General features: G+C 32.6%; 2 protein-coding genes across 5 annotated transcripts in view; both read right to left on the reverse strand.

Moving 5' to 3' along the window:
• The window catches only part of LOC126770195 (serine/threonine-protein kinase NLK), a 117445-nt gene extending 112134 nt beyond the window's left edge, over nt 1–5311 (reverse strand). For all 4 annotated transcript variants that reach the window (XM_050489451.1, XM_050489454.1, XM_050489450.1 and 1 more), the window contains exon 1: nt 4771–5311. In XM_050489451.1, coding sequence (XP_050345408.1) covers nt 4771–4967 — 197 coding nt within the window. In that variant the 5' untranslated portion in view covers nt 4968–5311. The remainder of the gene's footprint in view (nt 1–4770) is intronic.
• Nucleotides 5312–7524: 2213 nt separating this feature from the next.
• On the reverse strand, nt 7525–21634 carry LOC126770165 (ubiquitin-protein ligase E3B). Its single transcript, XM_050489380.1, has 19 exons — nt 21220–21634; nt 20407–20646; nt 19046–19298; nt 18377–18565; nt 18067–18258; nt 17539–17864; nt 17078–17202; nt 16435–16606; nt 15817–15935; nt 14904–15076; nt 14610–14690; nt 13817–14015; nt 13463–13626; nt 12883–13029; nt 12488–12603; nt 11850–11979; nt 11261–11425; nt 10911–11022; nt 7525–10671 (listed from the first exon to the last, which is right to left on the reverse strand). Exons 1-19 carry the CDS (start codon nt 21378–21380, stop codon nt 10499–10501), a joined length of 3237 nt encoding a protein of 1078 aa, XP_050345337.1. The 5' UTR covers nt 21381–21634; the 3' UTR covers nt 7525–10498.
• Between the last annotated feature and the right edge of the window lie 291 nt (nt 21635–21925).

Raw genomic sequence — 21925 nt, forward strand, 5'->3', positions numbered from 1 at the left:
TTACCAAAATATAAACAATCATTTTTAATTAAGACGACCACTGCTACCTAATAATTAAAAAATATTTTATAAGTATAATCCAAATAGACATTATGGATGTTAAATTGTCAGATTTAGAAACATTTTCGTCTCACACTGAATTCTACGACGGCGAAGCCGCGGATTTTGCTTTTTTTCTAATATTTCCTTGATCATATGTTGTATGAACAAGAAGAAAAGAGAAAAAAAAATATTTTAAATAAAATCATTAATTACGAAGCCATATTGATTCTAAAAAAGCATATTTAAAAAAAATGTATTAACAGATAGCATAGCTCGAATACACCGGAAGACGATCGGCCTAATTTATTATAATAAGCGATTGTTTAGGTGAATTTCTTTCGCTAGTAAGATTGTTTCGCTCTTTCTGTTATTATTGTTTTGACATTCGAATGAAAAAGACAGCATCGTTTGACTAATCACCCGCTAAGCAACGTTTATAAATAAGGCCGCGTTTCATTAATATTAAAAAATAAAATGAAACATACACGCCATCATTAGTACAGCCGGTGACGAGCTTCTGAAGCCATTTATTATGGAAATTTTAGAAGAGTCAAGCATTACGATGACGATAACAATGGATCTAATTAAAGAAACATCTTTATATAACTATATACATTTTTTGACGAGCCGGTTAGCGTGGTCGGTAGATACTTGCCTTTTCACGCAAGGTTGTGGGTTCGATTCCCACCCAGGACAGACATTTGTGTGCATGAACATGTCTGTTTGTCTTGAGTCTGGGTGTAATTATCTATATAAGTATGTATTTACAAAAGAAAAGTAGTATATGTAGTATATCAGTTGTCTAATTTCCATAGCACAAGCTTTGTACAAGCTTAATTTGGGATCAGATGGCCGTGTGTGAAAAATGTCCCAGGATATTATTATTATTATTATACATAATTTTTCTGTACTTATATATTGAAATCGTAATTCTAGTAATCTAGACTGATTTTGAATTGAGTGTTTGAGTTGGATGGTTGGTTTAGTATTGTAACTATTAAGTGACGATGGGATCGTGTTCCAGGATTTGTTAATTACCAAAAAAAAAATCTTATTTCACCCAAACGAAATCAGGATGGGCAGCTAGTATTGCATACTTACTGCAGTACTATAAGCAGTATCTCACTGCACTACTTCTTTTAATCACAGTTACTAAGCAATGACGTCAAGCTGACATATTTGTTTCGAGTGCTTGCATTTTCTATGCGGTCAGACTATATTTTATGGCTATATTATATTATATGGCTTTATGTAATTATAAAGTACTAATTCTGTTGCCGTTTCTGTCGCTTGGATTTTATATTTATAGATACAGGAACAATATATCTGGTAAGAAAATATTATATGTAATTTCATGGAAATCCACTCCTAATCACAACGCACGACTCTTTGCACGACAGACCAATACTTTTGAATTGACATTAGAACAAAAATCAGGTATCTAGAGTTTCATAAATTGGAAGTACAAATTTAATTTAAAAAAAAAAATTAGAACAATGCCTTATAATACAAGTTAAAACACACCAAATATTATGAATACCACTATTGAATTATTTCTCAAGATCTTAACAATGGAAATTAAGTCAACTTCGCGTAAACCTTTAATAAAACTCCTTTACAACCCCATCGACGTTATTCCCAGAACAATCTCAAGGTTAAATCGGAGATGTGTATTGTTCTGACGGTATGCTCAGGTATATGCAGATCGAAGTCAAAGAAATCTCAGGTAGATAAGCAGGTATAACGAAGTGGCGTAATATGAACTTTTGCATTACAGTGGGTCATTGGCTCACGAATAAAAACGAGTTTTTATGATCGTATAACATATTAAAAAAATGCCCTTTATATTTCTAACACAAAAGGTTACCGTCTATTTAATTTACAGCGCTACTAAGATGTATATTTTTTTAGGCACTTTTGTAACGCTTTAAATTTAAACCTCTTCAACGAACAGTTGCAGAAAATAGGACCAAGCATTGAATCTTTCGGCATTCCGTGAATCATGAGCTTTATTGGAATTATCCAAGTTTCGCTAAGAGCGAAACGTTTTGTCAGAGGTAGAAGGATGGATCGAGTTTTGGAGTCGCAATTAGACACGGCAGGGCGGAGACGGGCGCGACCCGGGCGCGGTTCGGACCACTCCCGATCAATCAGCTCGCATACCCGCGGTAATTAATTTATTGGACGATCTAAGCCTAGAACCTAGCTATATATGCTTGATTTAAAACCAATATATAAGAATATTTACATATTCACCTCCTAATATTAACGCGGATATATACAACGTCTACCAAACTCGACAGGATTGATTAATTTAAAGACTTTGTATACTTTTAAATCCCACACATAAAAACGATATTTTAGTTGATTTCAATTAATTTAAGAGATTGTGTTATTTAGCACTATTGTAAATATTATCTTCGAATCAATAAAATTGAAAAATGAATAAAATAAACGTTGCGTATTAAAAAAATATTAGTCACTGCTCTTAAATACGAATATGAAATGCGATACACGAAATGTTAACTAACTTTCTATGTCGGTGTTCACGAAAGTCCATCTAGTAGGTACATCACGTTACGATTATCTTGTCACTCGTGAGCATCTCACTACTACAATCTAAGAACATGGAGATATGAATAGTAAAGCACTCAAATGGAAATAATAGACTCAATTGTTATCTCCATCTCAAACACAAACGAGAAAGGTTAGAATAAAAAATAAAAATAAAACTCCGGAATATATATAATGTTAATTTAAAACGAATCCTTATTTGCATTCATCGAACGAGTGTAGAACTCCTTCTTTCTCCGAGCGCAGACTCAGGGTCGGGTTTTTAGGGCCCTCGACCTGATCGACGCGATCTCGGAATAATCAAGCGTACCTCCCCTCGTTGCGGTCGTTCACACACAATCGACGCGCCTAGCGCCGTAAGGGCCCTACCTACGCAGGAAGAGTCGACACAAAGCGTCCACCCATACCTAGCAACCCTCGCGGTGCCGTACGATGCACTACACCTAGCTAGTTTCCAATATCACGAAAACAACCTTAACGTCATGTATCGTAGGTCGTTATTGTAAGTTATATACAGGCGTTGCAACCATTTCGACAACGGAAAGCAGCTCCGGCGAATCAAAAACGAGACAAATGTGGAGCAATAAAGCGCAGAATCGGCCAAAGTCGGGCCGCTGTCGGAGAACGCAATGTGCATTCGATTGCAGAAAACATGAATATTGAAAACCGCTCTTATGTCTTACACGGTGAATCGAATACACTTCGACGAGTAAATCAAAACGCCACGTGTTTACAGAGGGCTAGTGCCCTCTAGTTAGTGCCGATTAGAAACACCGAAGTTCCTAACTCGACGCACATGTTGTAAAATGTAAACTTATTTCGCGCGCTAACTTTGTTATAGTTCACTGAAATAAATTCTAAATTGGAAAAGTCTTCGCAATAAAATATTACGATGACCGTTAAAAACCGTAAAAAAGTTCGAAACTGTTTCTAGGGGCTTTCTCTCGCGAACGTGGAACTGAATGGTAGTAAAATATCGTGTGTGTATAGTGACTAATATAAACAAAACGAGAACATACATATTATTTTTTACGCAAACTGACTTTCTTAAGAATGTTCATTAGGTAAAATAAAATGATAACTAATAAAGAACTATTTAAATTAAGGATTGTTTATATTTTTATGGAAAATATAAATATCAATGTTTTATTGTCAACTTTTGTGTGATTAACAAGTTTTAACATAAATGATAAATATTTTTTCTTTGAATACACTTAGTTTTACAAGATTTAATTGAGTTAAAAAGTTTCTGAACAACTAATATCTAAGAATTTAAATTATTTGTAAATATGTTCTTTATAAAAATAAAAATATATTATAATTTTAAAATCATAATACATTAGGTGTTTATTTTTATTTCAATTATTTTTGAGTTTGTTTTATATATGTGTGTAAAAAAAATAACTTTAACTTTTGGTTTGATGAATGGAATGGAATTAAAATAAAAAACATTGTAAATTATGATTATGTATGGGCTGTATAACTAAGTAAGTGCTACCAAATAAGTTAAGTTTATTTCAATGGGTGCATTACTAATAAGTAATTGTGTGTGTTAATACTGCCGTCTATAGTTCTGGGCATTGTAATAAAACAACAATGGTTTCTGTTATTCCTGTGGGTCACAAGTTTTCACATGCATACATTATATTACCCTTACTTCTTAAACAATTACATCACATTTCCAATGAATTATTAATTATTATTTTTGGGCTTGTAGGAGTTAGGGGTCGGTCAATCTAAATGCATGATTTAAATTTCCATAACAATGTGATGGTCGAGTTAAAAAAATTACAAATAATTATTGCAACATAATAATAATTAGTGGCCTATTATTACTTTTAATGACTAATATAAATTAAAACAATTTCCATAAATTCAATGGATAAACAACATATTATATTTGAAAAAAAATCTCTATTAAATGTTTTATTTTTATGAGTTGCTATTATTTATCATGTTTAAAATAAATGAACAAGTCTAACAAAATTGTTGTTACTAAGAGGAAGTTGTGTTTACTAACAGATTAAAAGTAGCCTGTTAGGTCAATATTGTTAATAGGAACGTCAAACACACTCTTTCTCTTTTATATCAATAGCCTTAGGGCAGCATAAATAACACGAGCTAAGATCATATAGGTACATAAATATGACTCACCATACTACACCAAAGGCGCCATAGCCTATGGGGCGGTCGGGCTGTACGTCGGTCGGTATGGCCGGCGTCTGGTAGTAGGGCGCCGCCGCCGCCAGGATGGCGCCCTGCGGCGCGCTCTGCGTACCGCCCTGCATCAGGGACATGGACACACTCATGGAGACGCGAGAGTGCCGCGCGGGGCCGCTTACAGCCGCCATCCAACCGCTCCGCGGCTCGCCGTCACCGCAGACTCATCACACGATCAACCTCTCGGCCTCGACACTATGCCTCGATCACCAGACCGCTCCCGGTTGACACGCGACGCTATCACCGGTTACTTCTTTATTATTCATGCTCGAACGACTATGCGGGAATCACTCAACGCACTTTACACGGATGAACGGGACACCTGTCAATTTCACCGGTTATTTACACGTTTGTCGGTTATTTTGCTATTATCTATAGCACGGATATAAGTTTTGACTTCAGTTTCAAATGTTTCAGGACAAAGGATGAGACCGTGATAAATAATAATTATTTTTAAGACACAGACAATCGTCCACACACCACGAAAATCGAGCGAGACTGGCCTGCTATGGAAGGGGGAGGAAGCGGTATGAGAGCGAGACAAAAAACAACAATGGCGGCGACGCAATGAACAGCTGCTTTGCTAGATGTTGGCTTTGGCTTGGCTTGCTTCGGTCGACTCACTCAATACAGAAAATAAGCTAAATCTGCGCTAACCCGAATACTTATTCCTAATTTTTATTTTGATGATACGACGAGAGTTTTTAATATTGTCGTTTTAAGTTTTTTACTCAAATTTTTACGAAATCAACGACTTGAATATTATTAATTACAAGATTCCTTTTTCTATTATTTTCATAGTGAACTTTTTTTTTAAATAAAATATAAAATGAAAATTCATAAATTTCTTTTTATAACTTTTTTGTCTGTGTACTGTTTATATTTAAAACAATACACATATATGTATAGTATATTAATATCAACTTTATAACAAACACTTAATTCACATATTTATTTAGTTGTTCGCAATTCAAAATGGACTAGGAATAAGTTCGTAATAATTATTTTTGTCAGTAGACTGAGTATTGGGATACCTATGCTACCTATACAATATATTTTTAATAATTAGGTGAGTTCATAAATTTTTCATATTCTATGATATGATGTTCTATATCTAGATAATACTTTACATATATTCACTAAAATAAAACAATAAGTAATTCTCTTAAAATTTACGAAAATATTAAATAATGGTGCAAGTATAAAAAAATATAGGGAAGTTTTCATTAAATTGACAATTCAAGTCTTAGCTAGTGTTTTTTTCAAGATTAACATGGTACATATGAATGTAGTCCTATGCTAAGATTGCTCTTATTAGTATACATATAAATACTATTTTTAAAAATTGTTCAATACTTACATGCCAATCTATATACTCTAGTAAGATAGCAATAATAAATAAAACCGATAACAACCAAATCATCTACTTAGTAAATAGTTGTGTCAAAAACAAACTATGAATTAAACTTTTATATAAACATATATATTAGTTGCAGCTTGGCTTATGAAAATTTAACCGACATACATTTAGTGTTTTCACCTAACACGTTTGCCTAACCCTTAGAGCATATTACATACATTCGTCTTGGTGTATTAGGCACAATCATTATTTATATATAATTGTATGTCTAATCAGTTTTAACAGAGTGACACTGAACGGCTTTAGACCCTGGCAGGTAATGCTAAGTTCGTAGAAATTAATACCCAGGGCTGGGCAAAATGAATACTTTGATTTAATTAAAATACAAATTGCAAAATACATTCAGTCCATTTGATTGCAATAAATTGTTGTAAGTCTTCTTCAAGAACGAATTTAACTTCTCGGTTACTCGAAAGTTTCATATTCCCTACGTAAACATAAATAATACAGTACGAATACTAGGTACAATAACCCTATATATATCAGAAATCGTAAATTTTTCTTTGGAAAACTGCATAATTTTATCAATTTAATATTGACTAACCAACTTTAATTCTGACTAACAAAAAAATTTAATACTGACTAATCAGTTTTCCCGACTTACTTACTGCATTTCCACTTCCTAATAATGCTACTAGAGCTTTCTGAACTTAATTCATAACTAAAAAATACATTAACCGTAAAAATATACTTTAGGTAAGTAAATGATACCTGTCCCGTCTTATTTCGAAGCCGGAATTACGAGATTTTCAAGTCCTTCTTCTGGTGATCCTCTAGTAGTCCTGGGCTTCTAAATAAATTCAACAAAGGAAATTTTACGTATGACGAATAAAACACTGGATCCGGCAAACAATTTTATGACACCCTCCAAATACCTAATAAAATTTTATTTTACGTATATGTAAATTGTCACTATAAATTTGACAGTAGTATGAAATATTTATTAAGTAATATGAAATTTAGTAGGAAATATGTAGGTAGTAATGCCTGCCATGATTATATTAACTTTTATACGCTTATTATGTGTTCCATGGAAAAAGTTACTAATTATATGTATAGTAAGAAAACAAATCTCCCGACTTACTAGTCCTTTATTGGTCGGTGAATACAATAGCGAAACATCAAAACAAACTTCCTTTGATACTTTTTTTTAAGAATCATAACTATTTCGTTCAACATTACACTGCTACAGCTTTCAAAGTTTAATTTCGTATTAATACTTAAATCGTTAGGGAATTTGTTTGAAATGAAATTTCCATGTATAAATATCAATTATTTTATCACAGAGAATCACATTGTGTTATACAACATATTTACGTGGCTAGTACAAAATATTTCTTACAATGATCTATATAGATGTATAGAATAATATTAGTAAATACTTAAATTACCAGTGAAAATCTACACACAACTATAAAATACTATATTATGATTAGCTCAACAATTTTATTTAATACAAAATATAGAATATTACATTAGGGTTTCGAAAATAAATTGCACGAAAATAATAACAAAACGTAGATATTTATTTATCGTTACGTAAACATTTCTAAAATTCGAACATGTGTAATCAAGCAAGGTGAGAATAGATTTTTCAAGAAAACAAACAAGAAAAAAAAAATAGTTTATTTAAAAAAATTATTTTCTTATTTGTTTGGCTGTTATTAAATAGGCGGGATGATATTATAATTTATTATTGTAATGTAATGTAAATAATAACTCGCATATTAAAGACTAAACGACGCTTAGACGTTCGCGCGGACATGAAAATATTTTGTAAAAATTTTCATTTAGAATAATTACTTTCCAGAATATAAATTCTTTAATATACAACTATACGAGATTTTAGGAAGTTAAAAAATTGATTGTTGAAATGAGTTTTTAATGTCGCTGTCGCCGCTGTATTGACATTATAGTGTACAGTCCTGCCGGTGTTACTGTTGGGATGGATTTTGGCGGGCCTGCTTGGATGAGATTACATCATTTATTCTAATACCAAACAGCAATAATTTTTACTGTATTGTTGTGTTATAGTTTGATGTTTTGGTAGTGTAATTATAGACACAAAGGACATAACATATTAGATTCCATAGCTAAAACAGAATTGATGTTATATTACAAACACAGTGCCCCATTTGCCCATCTGCCTACTGAAAATAAAAAATAAAGACATATATCAAACGCTATAGTTATTTTTACGTATAAACATATTACATAAAAAATATATTAAAACATCAGATTATAACAGTTTTTTGAAGATAATATTAAAAAAAAAACTGCTAATCTAATATTATTATATTGACTAATATTTTAATACAGATAAATAAACAAATAGTTGTAGATATATGTCTATTTTCTAAGTGGTTGGAAGATTTGGATTTTTTATCTGTGGGTTAAAGTTTCGATATAATGGGTTAATGTTATATATAAGTGTATTACAATCATATTTTTTAAACGCATATAATATTAGCAAAAGTTTTTTTACATTACGCACCGAAAACACAATCAATTCCATAATATGGTGCAAGAGTATAAGAATGAATAAAAATATATATTATTTACGTCATGTTTTTAGGCAGTATAAATGAAAAATTTAAATCATTTTAAATTTAAAAATAATCATATTTAATTTTTTCTGTTTTGTATAAGATTATAATTCTGAAAGTATTTTGTTATATTTTAGCCCATTAAAAAAATTACGTGATATTATTTACAGAGATTTCGAAAATTTTAATGAACTTTTAATATATGTAAGAAATAAAACGGTTAACATTATTATTAGAGCGTAAGATATTTTACATTTTTTTTTAATTTAAATAGACTTAAGTATGCAAGTTTACGGACACATCCAAAATACATAATTTATTCTGTATTCAAACTACAGTGTTATATAACAATTCCCAAAATATTGAAATTGTTTCCGTTGTAGTAAAACTTTAAAATACATTCCAAACTATTAATTTACAGACATCACTACGAATTTATTATATTAAGGTTATTTTATTGTCTATATACACCTATTTTTGGACTGGATTGAATCCTTCTTTAAAAATTCGTTTCTTCAAACCTCTACAATTGGATGATTATTTAGGGTTTATTTTGAGTCGTATATCTTTTAAATAACCATTTATCATGACGTCACATTTTTTACTATAGTTTCGGTTCAATACTGGCCTTTAACATTAATGACAAAATAAATAATGAAAATCGGTGAAACTTTTTCATTCTTGCTAATTTGCAGTAAATAATTTAAAACAAAATTAAATATACTCCAAAGCAACTTGAATATTCCGAAGCTTTAGTCAGAAATAATTTATTTCACAACCAAAAAAGTTACAACCGAAGTCAATCATAGTTTTGATATTAGAATTATCAATTATATAAATACAAAACACAAAGAAGCAAATGAAAAAGTTCGGTCACACAATTGAATGTTAATCATAAATGCGACGTCACACATTCGAAATTCGATGAACACTACCATACCTTATCGAATATTTGCAACCATTTTCCCATTCCGCATGGATTTTTCTTTGATGACATGACATGAACAAATTATTTCGTAGATTTACTATGTAATGAGATCTTTTTAAAATTTGAATGAGTCTCTTTATATTTTCCTTGCAAATGAAATAGCCTATATTAATTTTTGGTACATAACTCGTATAACACAGCATGACGTTGTAAAGTGTATAAACATTAACAATAATTTGTACGTAGATATTTCTAGATTCAAGAGATCAAAAACTTTTTTTTCCGGTAGAACGGTAATGGTTTTATATACTGGTTATTAATGATTCATAAAATTAACGGATATTTAAGTTTTTTTTTTAATTTATTATTTGCATGATTTTTAGCGTGCTTTTCTTAAAAATTGATCATTTTAATTAAAAATATTGCACATAAATTCTGGTTAATTTCAAAACCTAGTAACTACTCATTATGGCCTTATTTAAAATAGGCCATATATAAAAAAAGTAACTATACTATATGCAAAAAAGACACATTTATTGATAATGACATTCTAGTAAATATATATAAATAAAAAACGTTATTTCTAATAATAATAATATGTAAAAAAATATTTGTAATAGGTTTTGAAATTAAACAGTCGAATAAGTTGTAATAAGAATATGACGTTTTTAAACAGTGCTGCCATCTCGAAAAATAAGTTAATTTTTTTTCTAAAGGTGCACAAAACACGATTATGAAAGGAAAAATATACAAACATTTGCGAATACACTACGAAAGTTCAAAACCAGTGTTACTGTTAACAGCGTATCGAAGCTTATCTCGAAGCGTGCTCCTTTTCTGATAGTTTGGTAGCTTAAGTAGATTGAAACACGTCGACGACGTCGGCAGCCGATTTAATGGATCCTTCTTTCTTATTGTAAAGAAACCGCGTATTACGCTGCCTGAAATGGAATAAAAAAATGGCTTGCTTCAGCAACCCAGTCGTCTTTGGATGAGGAGCTCACGATTCAACATGACGATTTAATCCTAGGCTCTCAACATACGTTTTGACTTTAAAGATATTAAGGAAGTAAATTGTTAACTTTTCATTGTTAAAGAAATAAATCGAAGTCAAAAAACTCGCACTAAGCACAGTGGTGACTAATTTGCTCGACTGTTTGTTCGATAAATATTAGTGTACCTATAGTATCGCCTGTGTCTTCATCGTCACCGACTTCTACGCAGCGGATCGAAAACGGAGGCTTTAAATGTGCAAACCCAAGCACCGGTGGTTTTGAGCACGATGTCACGAACTAAAAAATAATGAAACATGCAATAATTTACCTGTGCCATATTCCATATATATATATAAGTCATAGACAAAAAAATCCAATACGCTTATGTTAGATTATCAGAATTCGGGGATGGCTAATCTAAAATACATGAATACTTCAAAGCCCATGTTATACACATGTCTCAAGAATATCCATGATTGACTTTCCTAAGCCAGACGAGCATGTTTGCTGCAGGTTGTTGGGGAGGGGGGCGTACCTTGAGGAACATGGCGCGCTCGTTCTCGCTGAAGTCTCGCTGCAGCACGTCCCACAGCCAGCACACGACGCGGTGCGAGTCGTGGAAGCCGCCGTAGTACTGCGTGTGGCGCCGCAGGTCGCGCAGGTCCAGCGGCACGTTGTCGCCGCTGATCAGCCGCTGCAGCTGTCAGGGAACATACTACTTATGTACACATGTACGAAAGTATTACCTATCCTTTTGATGTTTGAAAAAAAAACGTTTCTGTATCTCTTAAAATAAAAATGTGGCTCCTACTTTATATAAAACAAAAAAAAATGTAGAAGGAATTTGCGATAAGGAGAAACCAGTGAAATATCAACATGAAGGTGCATATCTTTTATTTTTTCACTTTTGACTGCAAATCCAGCAAAGTATGTTGCGAAAGAGGACTGCTTAATCTCAGAAACATTTTTCTATTACAACATTATCTTTGTTGCAAAAAAAAAAAACTATTTTTTATTTTTTATGGTTTGTGAAGAATCTTGAATAATTAGTATTATGCCTTTACAATAATAATGATATGGTAATATCCTTATACATAATAAAAGGAATAACCATGTAATGTTACCTCAGGTGTAGAAAACAGGGAGAGCCACTCTGGATTAATAATCGTTCTGAATCCTTTAATGAATGCATTCGTCTGATCTTTTATTTGAGTATGCATACGGAAATGTGCCATTAGATGTATGTAGTTAATTCTGGAAAAAAATAATTTCTACATATAACAAACTTGGTTGTATAATGATAAATCAGTGACAGTGAATGTTAATTTCAATTTAAAAAAAAAGTACTTTTGCGATACAATATACATATAAGCACAAGATGTATATAAATTATTACTTTTAAATGTGTCATGTATAATATTATGTTACAAGAAGTTTTAATTATATAATAGTAACAATAATAATAATATCCTGGGACATTTTTCACACACGGCCATCTGATCCCAAATTAAACTTGTACAAAGCTTGTGCTATGGAAACCAGACAACTGATATACTACATATACTACTTTTCTTTTGTAAATACATATATTATATAGATAATTACACCCAGACTCAGGACAAACAGACATGTTCATGCACACAAATGTCTGTCCTGGGTGGGAATCGAACCCACAACCTTCGGCGTGAAAGGCAAGTATCTACCAACCACGCCAACCGGCTCGTCATTTATAAAAAATTATAAAAATTATAAAAGTATTTACTTGTTTTCATTAGTAACAGGTATAGCTTTTCCTCCGGGTACGAGCTCATGTGTGACAATTTCACCTAATCTTTCTTCGTCTACCGAAAATGTTAATTCTAGACTTGAGATATCCCCCTGAAAACCAAACATATTTAATAATTTAATTATATGAATAAAATATAATATGAATAAAATGTTAAAATAAAATAAAATATTGAAAATATAAAACTATTATGGCCTTACTTATAAACATTGTTCGACACTTGTATCTATCTTTCTGTCATAATTGAGTTGCCATTAAAAAAAAATAAGACACAGAATTGTTTTATTAATTACCCCTAAGAAACATTTGGAGGTTAAGTCTTTAATGTATAAACAATCAATTCTAAGTTCAGACATAAACAAATATATCACCTGGAAATGTTTAATATAAGTGAGACTGCGGTACAGATCACGATCCAGGGATGGCAGCTCGTCGATCCAGCTGTACAGCGCTTGTTGTGTCTGACCCAACACTTGACTTAAGAAAAAAGAAGCGAATGGCACGTCCACTACAATACCCTAGGGATACATTTGTGATTAATATTATAACTTTGATTACTAAAATTTGTGATTAATATTATTGCCATAAATAATTGTCAAAAAAGTAATTACATCATTTAGTAAAATTTAAGTTGTTTTACTAAAAACCTAAGATTTATATTTTTGAATAAACAAAATGCTAAAAGAAAATCATTTATCTTTTATTATTTGATTTTATGAAATATATTATCAAAATATATTTCCATATTTTATAAGCACTTTCAAATCGTCTTTTTACAGGATAAAGTTGAATGTTACACTAACAGTATAGAATGTATATACTACACCAAGGAACTCGGTAGCAGATTAATAATACAGTAGAAAAATGCCTCACAGTAACACCATCGGAACAGATAACAAATACTAATTTATTTCTATTCATTTGAAATACATGTAGATGTTAAACTGGTACCTCATAAACAGCTTTTCCAAGCATACGTCCGATAAATTCAAATAGTTGAAGGTGATTCTCTTGCAGACACGACGTCGGCGACGGATACAACCTCTCCTCGCTCGTCACGCGGAAAAGGTTCAGAGACGGATCGAAAACTCGCTTTATCGTTTCCTCGAGAAATTCTGTGAGCAGTCGGTTATATGAAATTTAAATTACTTATCGTACAAAATACGACACTGACAAAGATATAATAAAATCAAGTTTAATATTAAAAAAAAAAACTGTTTCTGCCCTATGTCTTTAATTCTGCGACTTTTACTGGGGTAATGTATTTTTTCAAGCGAATGGTTCGAAATGTAAGACTGAGATGACCTTTGAAGACGCCGTCCTGGTCGATGCCGGCCTCGTCCAGGCCCTGCTCGTTGATGAAGCGCACGCGCACGACGGCGCGCAGCGCGCGCGACGGCAGCGCCGCCAGCTGCCGGTAGCCGTCCTCCACCAGCCGCGCGCGCCGCACCGTCACCAGCGTCGAGCGCCCGCCGCACGCGCGCTCCGTCAGCCCCAGCACCACCTACGCACGCACCGTTTATGTTAACAGCAGGCGGGCGGGCAGCTGGGTCACCATAGAAATATTAACTATTCTTTACATCGCCAATCCGCGACCGACCTTGGGAACGAAGATGTTATGTCCCTTGTGCAACGCAGCAGTACTAAGAATTGCTGTTTAGCGGTAAAATATCTGACGAGAGGGTGGTGCCTACCCGGACGGGCTAGCACAAGGCCTTTCCACCTAGCAGACGTATTGTGTTGCTGATAAATTCAATATATGAAACTCATACAAATCTGCATAATTTATTAATAGCACTACGTATTATATTTAATTACACGCTAATAATATTTTTATTTTTCTTTTCATATTTGTGTCTATGTGTTACTGTCGTTTATTTATTGCCGTTTTTATACATATTTAAAGTTACCATTATAATTACCATTATATGTAATAATTATTAACGGTTTACGACTTTGTTCTGTGCTTGCGCGTTTGATTATTAACTTCTATTATCGACAGTCATTTTTAAAACACAAAAATGTTAAAATAAAATAAGGACTTAATTTTAGAATATTCGAATAAAAATTTCCCATTCAATATATGGTAATCATTTACCTTCTCATCGGCTACAGCACGCCTAAACAATCTGACCCGTTCACCGTGAGCGATCATGTGGGGCGTCTTTTGAACAAGGACCTAAAAACAGTATACAGACATTTAAAATTTAACCATAAAGTTAGAAGACGTACTAAAATTTGTACTTGTTGTTTGTAATTTGTATTTGTTGCTGGAAGAAGTACTATTATCATATCATATCAAACTAGTATCATATTTACAATCAGATCACTTTCACGTATATTTCCACTGCCACGTAGCAACATGTTAAACTAGAGGGCGCTGTGCGGTCACCTGCTGCGGCTTCTTGCCCTTCTCGAGGTCGGCCATGAACTGCGAGTCGCGGATGTCCCGCACGAGCCAGTGCTGTTGCGGCGCGAAGGCGCGGCGACAGTCGCGGCGGTACAGCGCCAGCAGCAGCGTGTGCAGCGACGAGAACACCGCGTTGCTCGCCAGCGTCTTCAGCTCTGGGGGCACCGGGCTCATATTTCTAAACTAAATCATCTTTTACTGGTGGTAGAGCTTCGTGCAAGCTCATCTGGGTAGGTACCACCCACTTATCAGATATTCTACCGCAAAACAGCAGTACTTGGTATTGTTGTGTTCCGGTTTGAAGGGTGAGTGAGCCAGTGTAATTACAGGCATAAGGGACATAACATCTTAATTCCCAAGGTTGGTGGCGCACTGGCAATGTGGGCGATGGATGGCATTTCTTACAATGCCAATGTCTATAGGCGTTAGTGACCACTTACCATCAGGTGGCCCATATGCTCGTCCGCCTTCCTATTTTATAAAAAAAAAATCTTCGTTCGTCGCATTTCTACAGTACATCTTTTTTAAAACGTAACCTCCTTCTGGGATCACTCGCGTTTGTCTGTTCCATTTTTTTTTTTTTTCGAAAACAATTAAAACGAACCAGACAAAAACTGGCCTAGTCTTTAGCACTATAGAAATATTGTTTTTAGATTTGTTTAATCTCTGTTATAATTATGATTGCAAATCACATACTCTATGATCCTAATATTTATGGGATATGTTCAAGCATAACTAGTACTTTGAGTTACTTTAAGGAACTTGTGGAAACTACTGTCATAAATGCAAATAAAAGAGTAGTATTTTGTTAAGAGCATTCGTGATCTTATAATAATTAATTCTCAGCTCAACAGCGTAAGTTCTACAAATTTTTCAATAATACATTATTACTCACCAAACAATTGTCCTATGATAGATTTGTATATGAACATATTTAAAAATTGGGACATATTGACGAAATCCTGCAATTTGAATGGATCTTGCTTCTCGTACATTTCCATATCGTCCAATATACTGAAATAATCAACATAAATTGCTAGTAAATTGTTTTTTAGAATATTGAATATCATTTTTCCTAGATTCAATTTAGACAATTTGGAGACATCCGTACAACAATATGCCTTTAATACAACTAAATACTTATTTAGTCATATTAAGTGTAGTCTCATTTTAGTTCCTAATTTTGTTTGTGTTTTTTTTGTTTATCTTTTTTTTAATTTAATTTTTTAAAACGCTGCATTCTTTATTCTAAATAATTATGACTAACTCGAAAGTGACACTTTTAGGTATTTATACAGAATAGTTTATATTTTTACAGTTCATATAATTGGTAATAGAAAAGGTACCACAGGATGACTCATTTGCGTTTCTAGCATACTTAATCACTAATTAAATGTTTGTTTCTATTAAGATTTTGGTTTTAAAAATTAACCACCATAAATTCAAAATTAATTTAAAAAATGTAATAAATTTAAGACAACTGTAATATATTATAGTCGTTTGATAAACTCACGTTACGTAGTGCGTCATACAGTCGGAGAACAAGACGAGCATTTGAAATTCAGGCGCAGACGCCTTCGTGTTCAGAGCCAACAGATCGAGGAAGGCCTTCAATCCGCTGTTAGGTCCCAAAGTGCAAAGGAACTGCCAGAGAGAGTACAGTATTTCGTCTTGATTGCAGAGCCCTGAAAGGAGAAGTTTTCGTAATAACAAAACGCATTCTGATTCAGATTCATTGACTCTGACGTCATGCCCACGGAAAGTTGCTGGTAGATGGGAAATTTTAACTTTGGAGATTATGTTATTTGCTCATTAAATTTTCTATGTACCACAACTTTTTTTAGTGCTTTTATTTACCGAGACAATAAAACAGCAATAACGTTTTATTTTGAAAAAAACACCACTTTGGTTTCGCCGTTTCCCATCAAGAGTAAGTATTTTTTGTTCCGTTGGTAGTTTTACTTTGACTATCAATAAATAAGTGTAATGCTTCTATTTCAAATTTAGACATAATGTTTTTTTTTAGTGAAACAACAAAGTTTTCTTCTTAACATGAGAAAACAATATTAGAGAGATTAAAATAGAAATTATAAAGTGTATATTTTTTTAATTTATATATTTTCTATACTAACAAACAACATATAAAATAATATCACCTGTTAATATGTCCAGCTTCACCTGAGACATAGTCTGTAGAGCGGTGTGGTACATCGAACAAATGAGAGCAACCTTAGTACAGTCAGGTGACCCCAACTTCCTAAAGTTCTTGCTAGAGTTACCCCTGTAAAAGAATTAAAGTAAACATTTTAGTATTTTTTTTTCATTAATATAGGTATAGATTGTTTAATTTGAAATAATGAAAATTGCATAATTCAGTTAAATTACTGACAGGCATTGAAGGTAGCTGCTGACGTTAGACCAGATGAATTAACACACAAACCCACTATAGTCGACGATAATTAAATTATTTTTTTAGTTATTAGCAATAAAAGAAATAACCAAACATATTAATGCCAAAGGCACACATTGTCGTTAACATTTTTTATAGTTCTGTTACCATTTATATTTAGGTAGGCCATTTGTCTGCCATTATGAATTATGGTAAAATTCAAATCACCTATTAGTTCTAGCTTCGATCGCTCTTCGGATGAATGATGCTGGGTTACTGGTCTGCACTGGCGTCGACGGCTGAGACGGTCCTGCACCTTCCTCTCCAGTGATTCCTGCATCCAGCATCTCTTTAAGAGGTACACCGAGCATCTTCTTCAACATCGGCGTACCCCACAACAGTGACAACTGACTCCTGAGATTCCCCATCGCCGGGGGGAGATAGGCGTCGAAACTCTGGGAAAACCAGCCCAGAACCGGATGCCAGTTACTCAGGTTTCCTTTCTTGCATACAACATACTGTTGGCAGCTGTCCAGAAAACGGGTCACTACTAGCTGCAGAAAAGAAATGTTTATTTTATTTGGCTTATTAATCCACAGAAGATTATATTATAAGTATGACAAAAAATAACGGAATTGCATGAAGGATATAATTATATATTTAATGAAAATGTATAAATACTGAGTTTCTTGATAGATCTTCTCATTTTAAAACTCCACTTAAACAAATATTTATTTTGTTTCAATAATTACTTACGACAAACGTAGGGTAGTACGTTCCAGGTTGTGCATGTTCTCGCTCAGAATAGGCCAGCTGTATCAGGTTAGCCAGAAGGCACAGAGCATAGTTCCCTTCCAACGTATTAAATACGATACGCATGTTTTGATCCGAACTTAGGAAGTCCACGCATTTGTCGAATATCGAATGTGATCTGAACGCTGCCATAGACTGAAATCATAATGTTTATTCTTACTTATTATTTGTTTAGTCGGTAAATAGCTTGTAACTATGCAATCTTTATATATTAAGAGGGCGGGCGGTCATTAACGTCATAAGCCATTCATACCTCGGGCGATATCTGTTGCATGTGGAAGACGAGTGTAGGCACTGATAATATCTGTATGATGTACATTGTAAGCAGCTTTTCAGAGAACTGAGCCGACACGAGAGGACGTAGAGTCAGCGTCACTATCGCTGTCAGGGCTATGTTCTTCAAACACACTTTCTCACGGCAGAGACCACGAAGGAGGAGGGACTGAAAGAGAAATGTTATTATAGATTCTGTAATTAGATTTTTTGTCTTTGATAATAATTATCGATGGTCATTCTCAAGTTTATTAGCTGTTATATATTGGGCGACAGTAAAAACTCGAAGGTTAAGACACTCTCTGCCTATTAGGTTCTAAGAGTTGAGTTGAATATTGGAGTGTACGGATATGTGTTCTGCATATTTCTTTTTGAACACTCTATTTCGAATTTTGGACAGTGAGGTGTTTGAAACGAAAGCATTTGCAATAGAATATAGTTTTGAACTCCTTGTAGGCACATAATATAGTTCACACTGGTGTTCCTTCTTAGTCTCTTATATGGTAAGTCCAGGCAGGTTTCTAAATTGATTTATATGTGAAGAAATACAACAAAAAAATTACAATTTGTAAAGTTTTGTATGTATACAAAATACATACAAAACATTGTAACTACTTAATTATTTGCAATTATGATTTTTAAACAATACCTTTAATGTTAAATAATATCCTCTATGGAAGAGTGATCCCATGACATTAGCACACAATTGCGTCATCCCACCTCTGAGCTTCTCAAAGTTTTTGAGACGGGTCAGAGCCCAGGTGTTGGTAGCTGTGAAAGCTAGCAATGTGTGGAGGTGAATGAGTATACCCTGCATATCTATAGGAGATTCCGGCTTCAACTCTTCGAGAAATTGACAACATTTGTACAATAAGTCCTTTATATGAGATATCCATCGTAAGCTGAAAAAAAAAAACAATAATTACTAGTAGCTTTTGTAACAATGTCGGACACGGCGGAAATTTAATTAGTGCATAACCAGTGCATAGAAGATATTATACTGCACAAGTCTCTGTGCAAGCACTAGTGCACTCTCATTGCTTAAAGTGTTTTATGAGGCATAGGAGTGTTAGCACGACTAATTATCAAACTTATGACTGCTACTAAAAATATCTTCGTAGAAGAATCCAATTGCTTTTTATTTGCCCAACCCAGTGTTTGAATTCAGAACCATAAGTTATGCAGCTTTACGAATTAACTATTTGACAATGATGCAGTTAATTTTTGTATCATATAAAAGAATGAAGTATTAATATTTTATTTAACATTTCAATTAATTGTACTAAGTGCATATATTTAAATAATATATGTAAAATTAAAAAAAAAAAACATCCAAGGATATTGGTTTCTGTAGCAAAATATTTTTATTTATATTTTATATAATTTTTCTTTACACCCAAAAGAATCATGTACACAATTTATTATTATTATTATTATTATTATGTATAATTAGTGGTAGGGCTCTATGCTAGCCCCTCTGGATAGGTAACACCCACTCATCACTAATTCTAACTTCAGACAGCAATACTTAATATTGTCGTATTCCGGTTCGAAGGGTGAGTGAACATAGTTCTTAGTAATTGATAATGTAGGAAAAATGTAATGTTGCCCTTACATAAAAAGCATTTTTTAAATAAATCTATATAATGAGTAGAGATGAGTACAAGTAGCATTTAATATTTTTCAATGAATAGAATTTATATAATAGAAGTCTGGCTTTTTATAGTAAAGTTTTATGTACATTAAAAATCATGCATATTTAAAATACTATTCAATACTACAGCAATCGATTCTTAAGCTAATGTTTTTGAAGTTTCTTGAAACTTATCTTGGTGCAATGAGTGTAAATTTTCAAAATCTAATTTATTATTTGTAATTAATTTTGAGTTATATCTTATGTTTGAGTGAATACCTTTGAATGCTTGTAGGTTTCACTTATTTCATTTTTATTCAGTTTCGTTTTACTTTTTACAGTATTTAATATTCATATAAACCATAATATATCTATACCTGTACTCCTTATTTAAAAACACTCCTACGTAAGATATTTTAACAGATTCCGAATGGAGACTCTGGACAATATACTTGCAGAGTTTCTCAAATCGCTTTCTATCCCTCTGATTTTTAAACACAAGAAAGAGACGGCATGCTACTCTGTACACATCTAGTGCCAGTACAAGTTCCGGCTGCTGGTGTTCATCTTGAGAGCTGTGACTAACCAAGTCAGGTAAGAGTTGGTCAAATTCATTTCTGAAATATAAGTAATTTTATACTTAGTATAGTAATATATCAAAAAGTTGTGGAAACTTAATTATATTCAGCAATATGAATTCATTTCACTTTACTATAATAAATTCATCAAACCTCAAAAGTTGTATCTTATATTTAAATGTAGTAATCTTAATAGTGCTATAAATGTGAAGGAAATTTGGTGTAAGTAATGATTATTTCTTAAAAATCTATGTAAAAAAATTATATTATATTATAGCTAATTTAAAATAATAATTGTCATAACATTTCACTTAAGCAATTTTTTTTTTTTCACTTAAGCAATTTTTTTTCATATTTCACACATACTGCAATATTATTTTGTATTTGGAATAGTGATAAATTATAATATTTAGAACACAGGATATTCAATTGTATAGTTCGATAACCCCCATTGACCCGACATCAATTAGATCTTGAGAAGGGTACCTATTATGTATACAATAATCAATTTGGCATTCCTAAACTATCAAGCCGTTTTTCGATTCTAATAAGATAATTGTCATTTTAAGACTGAAACAATACTTTAAAGAATGTTTTTGTCACTGTACTCACAAAATAAGTTTGATGAATTTCTGTTTGGCGAGCCAACCACGTACTATTGCCTGTATTTTAATCGCAGATTGTTCTCGCTTTTTTTCAAGTGCCCGCTCTTCCCTGGCTGCTTTTGTTTGTTCTAAAAACGTATCTTTACTGGTAATAGATTTTGAAAACATTTTAAAATTTTATATTGCACACAAAATATGGCTTTGTTTTCTTTTTGGATTAAGCGCTGTCAAGATAAAGGACCATCTAAATTCATGATAGAACACGATTATCGATGTAACTGAAGCATTTTTACAGTTGATTTGATTGACGATATATTTAACGCTGACAAACTGTTTGTTTATTTCATTTCGTTGGTAAAGATGATTATCATTTATTTTTTATTTTTTTCTGTCGCTCTTGAAAAAAATCAAGACTGCTTGACAATTGACAGCTCTGGTGTTTTGGGTTGCCACATAATATTTATTTATAAGCTGCCATATTTTAATATGCTACCATAACAACAGATGGATATTTATTATTATAATGGATATTTTTTCATTACATTGAAATAAATAATATTTAAATAAGTTTTAAATTATTTTGATTTGAAGTCAGATATTTGTTTTTTAATTCTTAAAAGTTCTCTGCATTTTTCAAGACAAAAAGTTGTTTTGAGTAAAGGTACCATTAAAAAAATATTATTTATGAAAAGTTAATAAATAATTTTAATTAT

The sequence above is a fragment of the Nymphalis io genome, chromosome 8, assembly GCF_905147045.1.
Source record: "Nymphalis io chromosome 8, ilAglIoxx1.1, whole genome shotgun sequence".
NCBI classification, from domain to species: domain Eukaryota; kingdom Metazoa; phylum Arthropoda; class Insecta; order Lepidoptera; family Nymphalidae; genus Nymphalis; species Nymphalis io.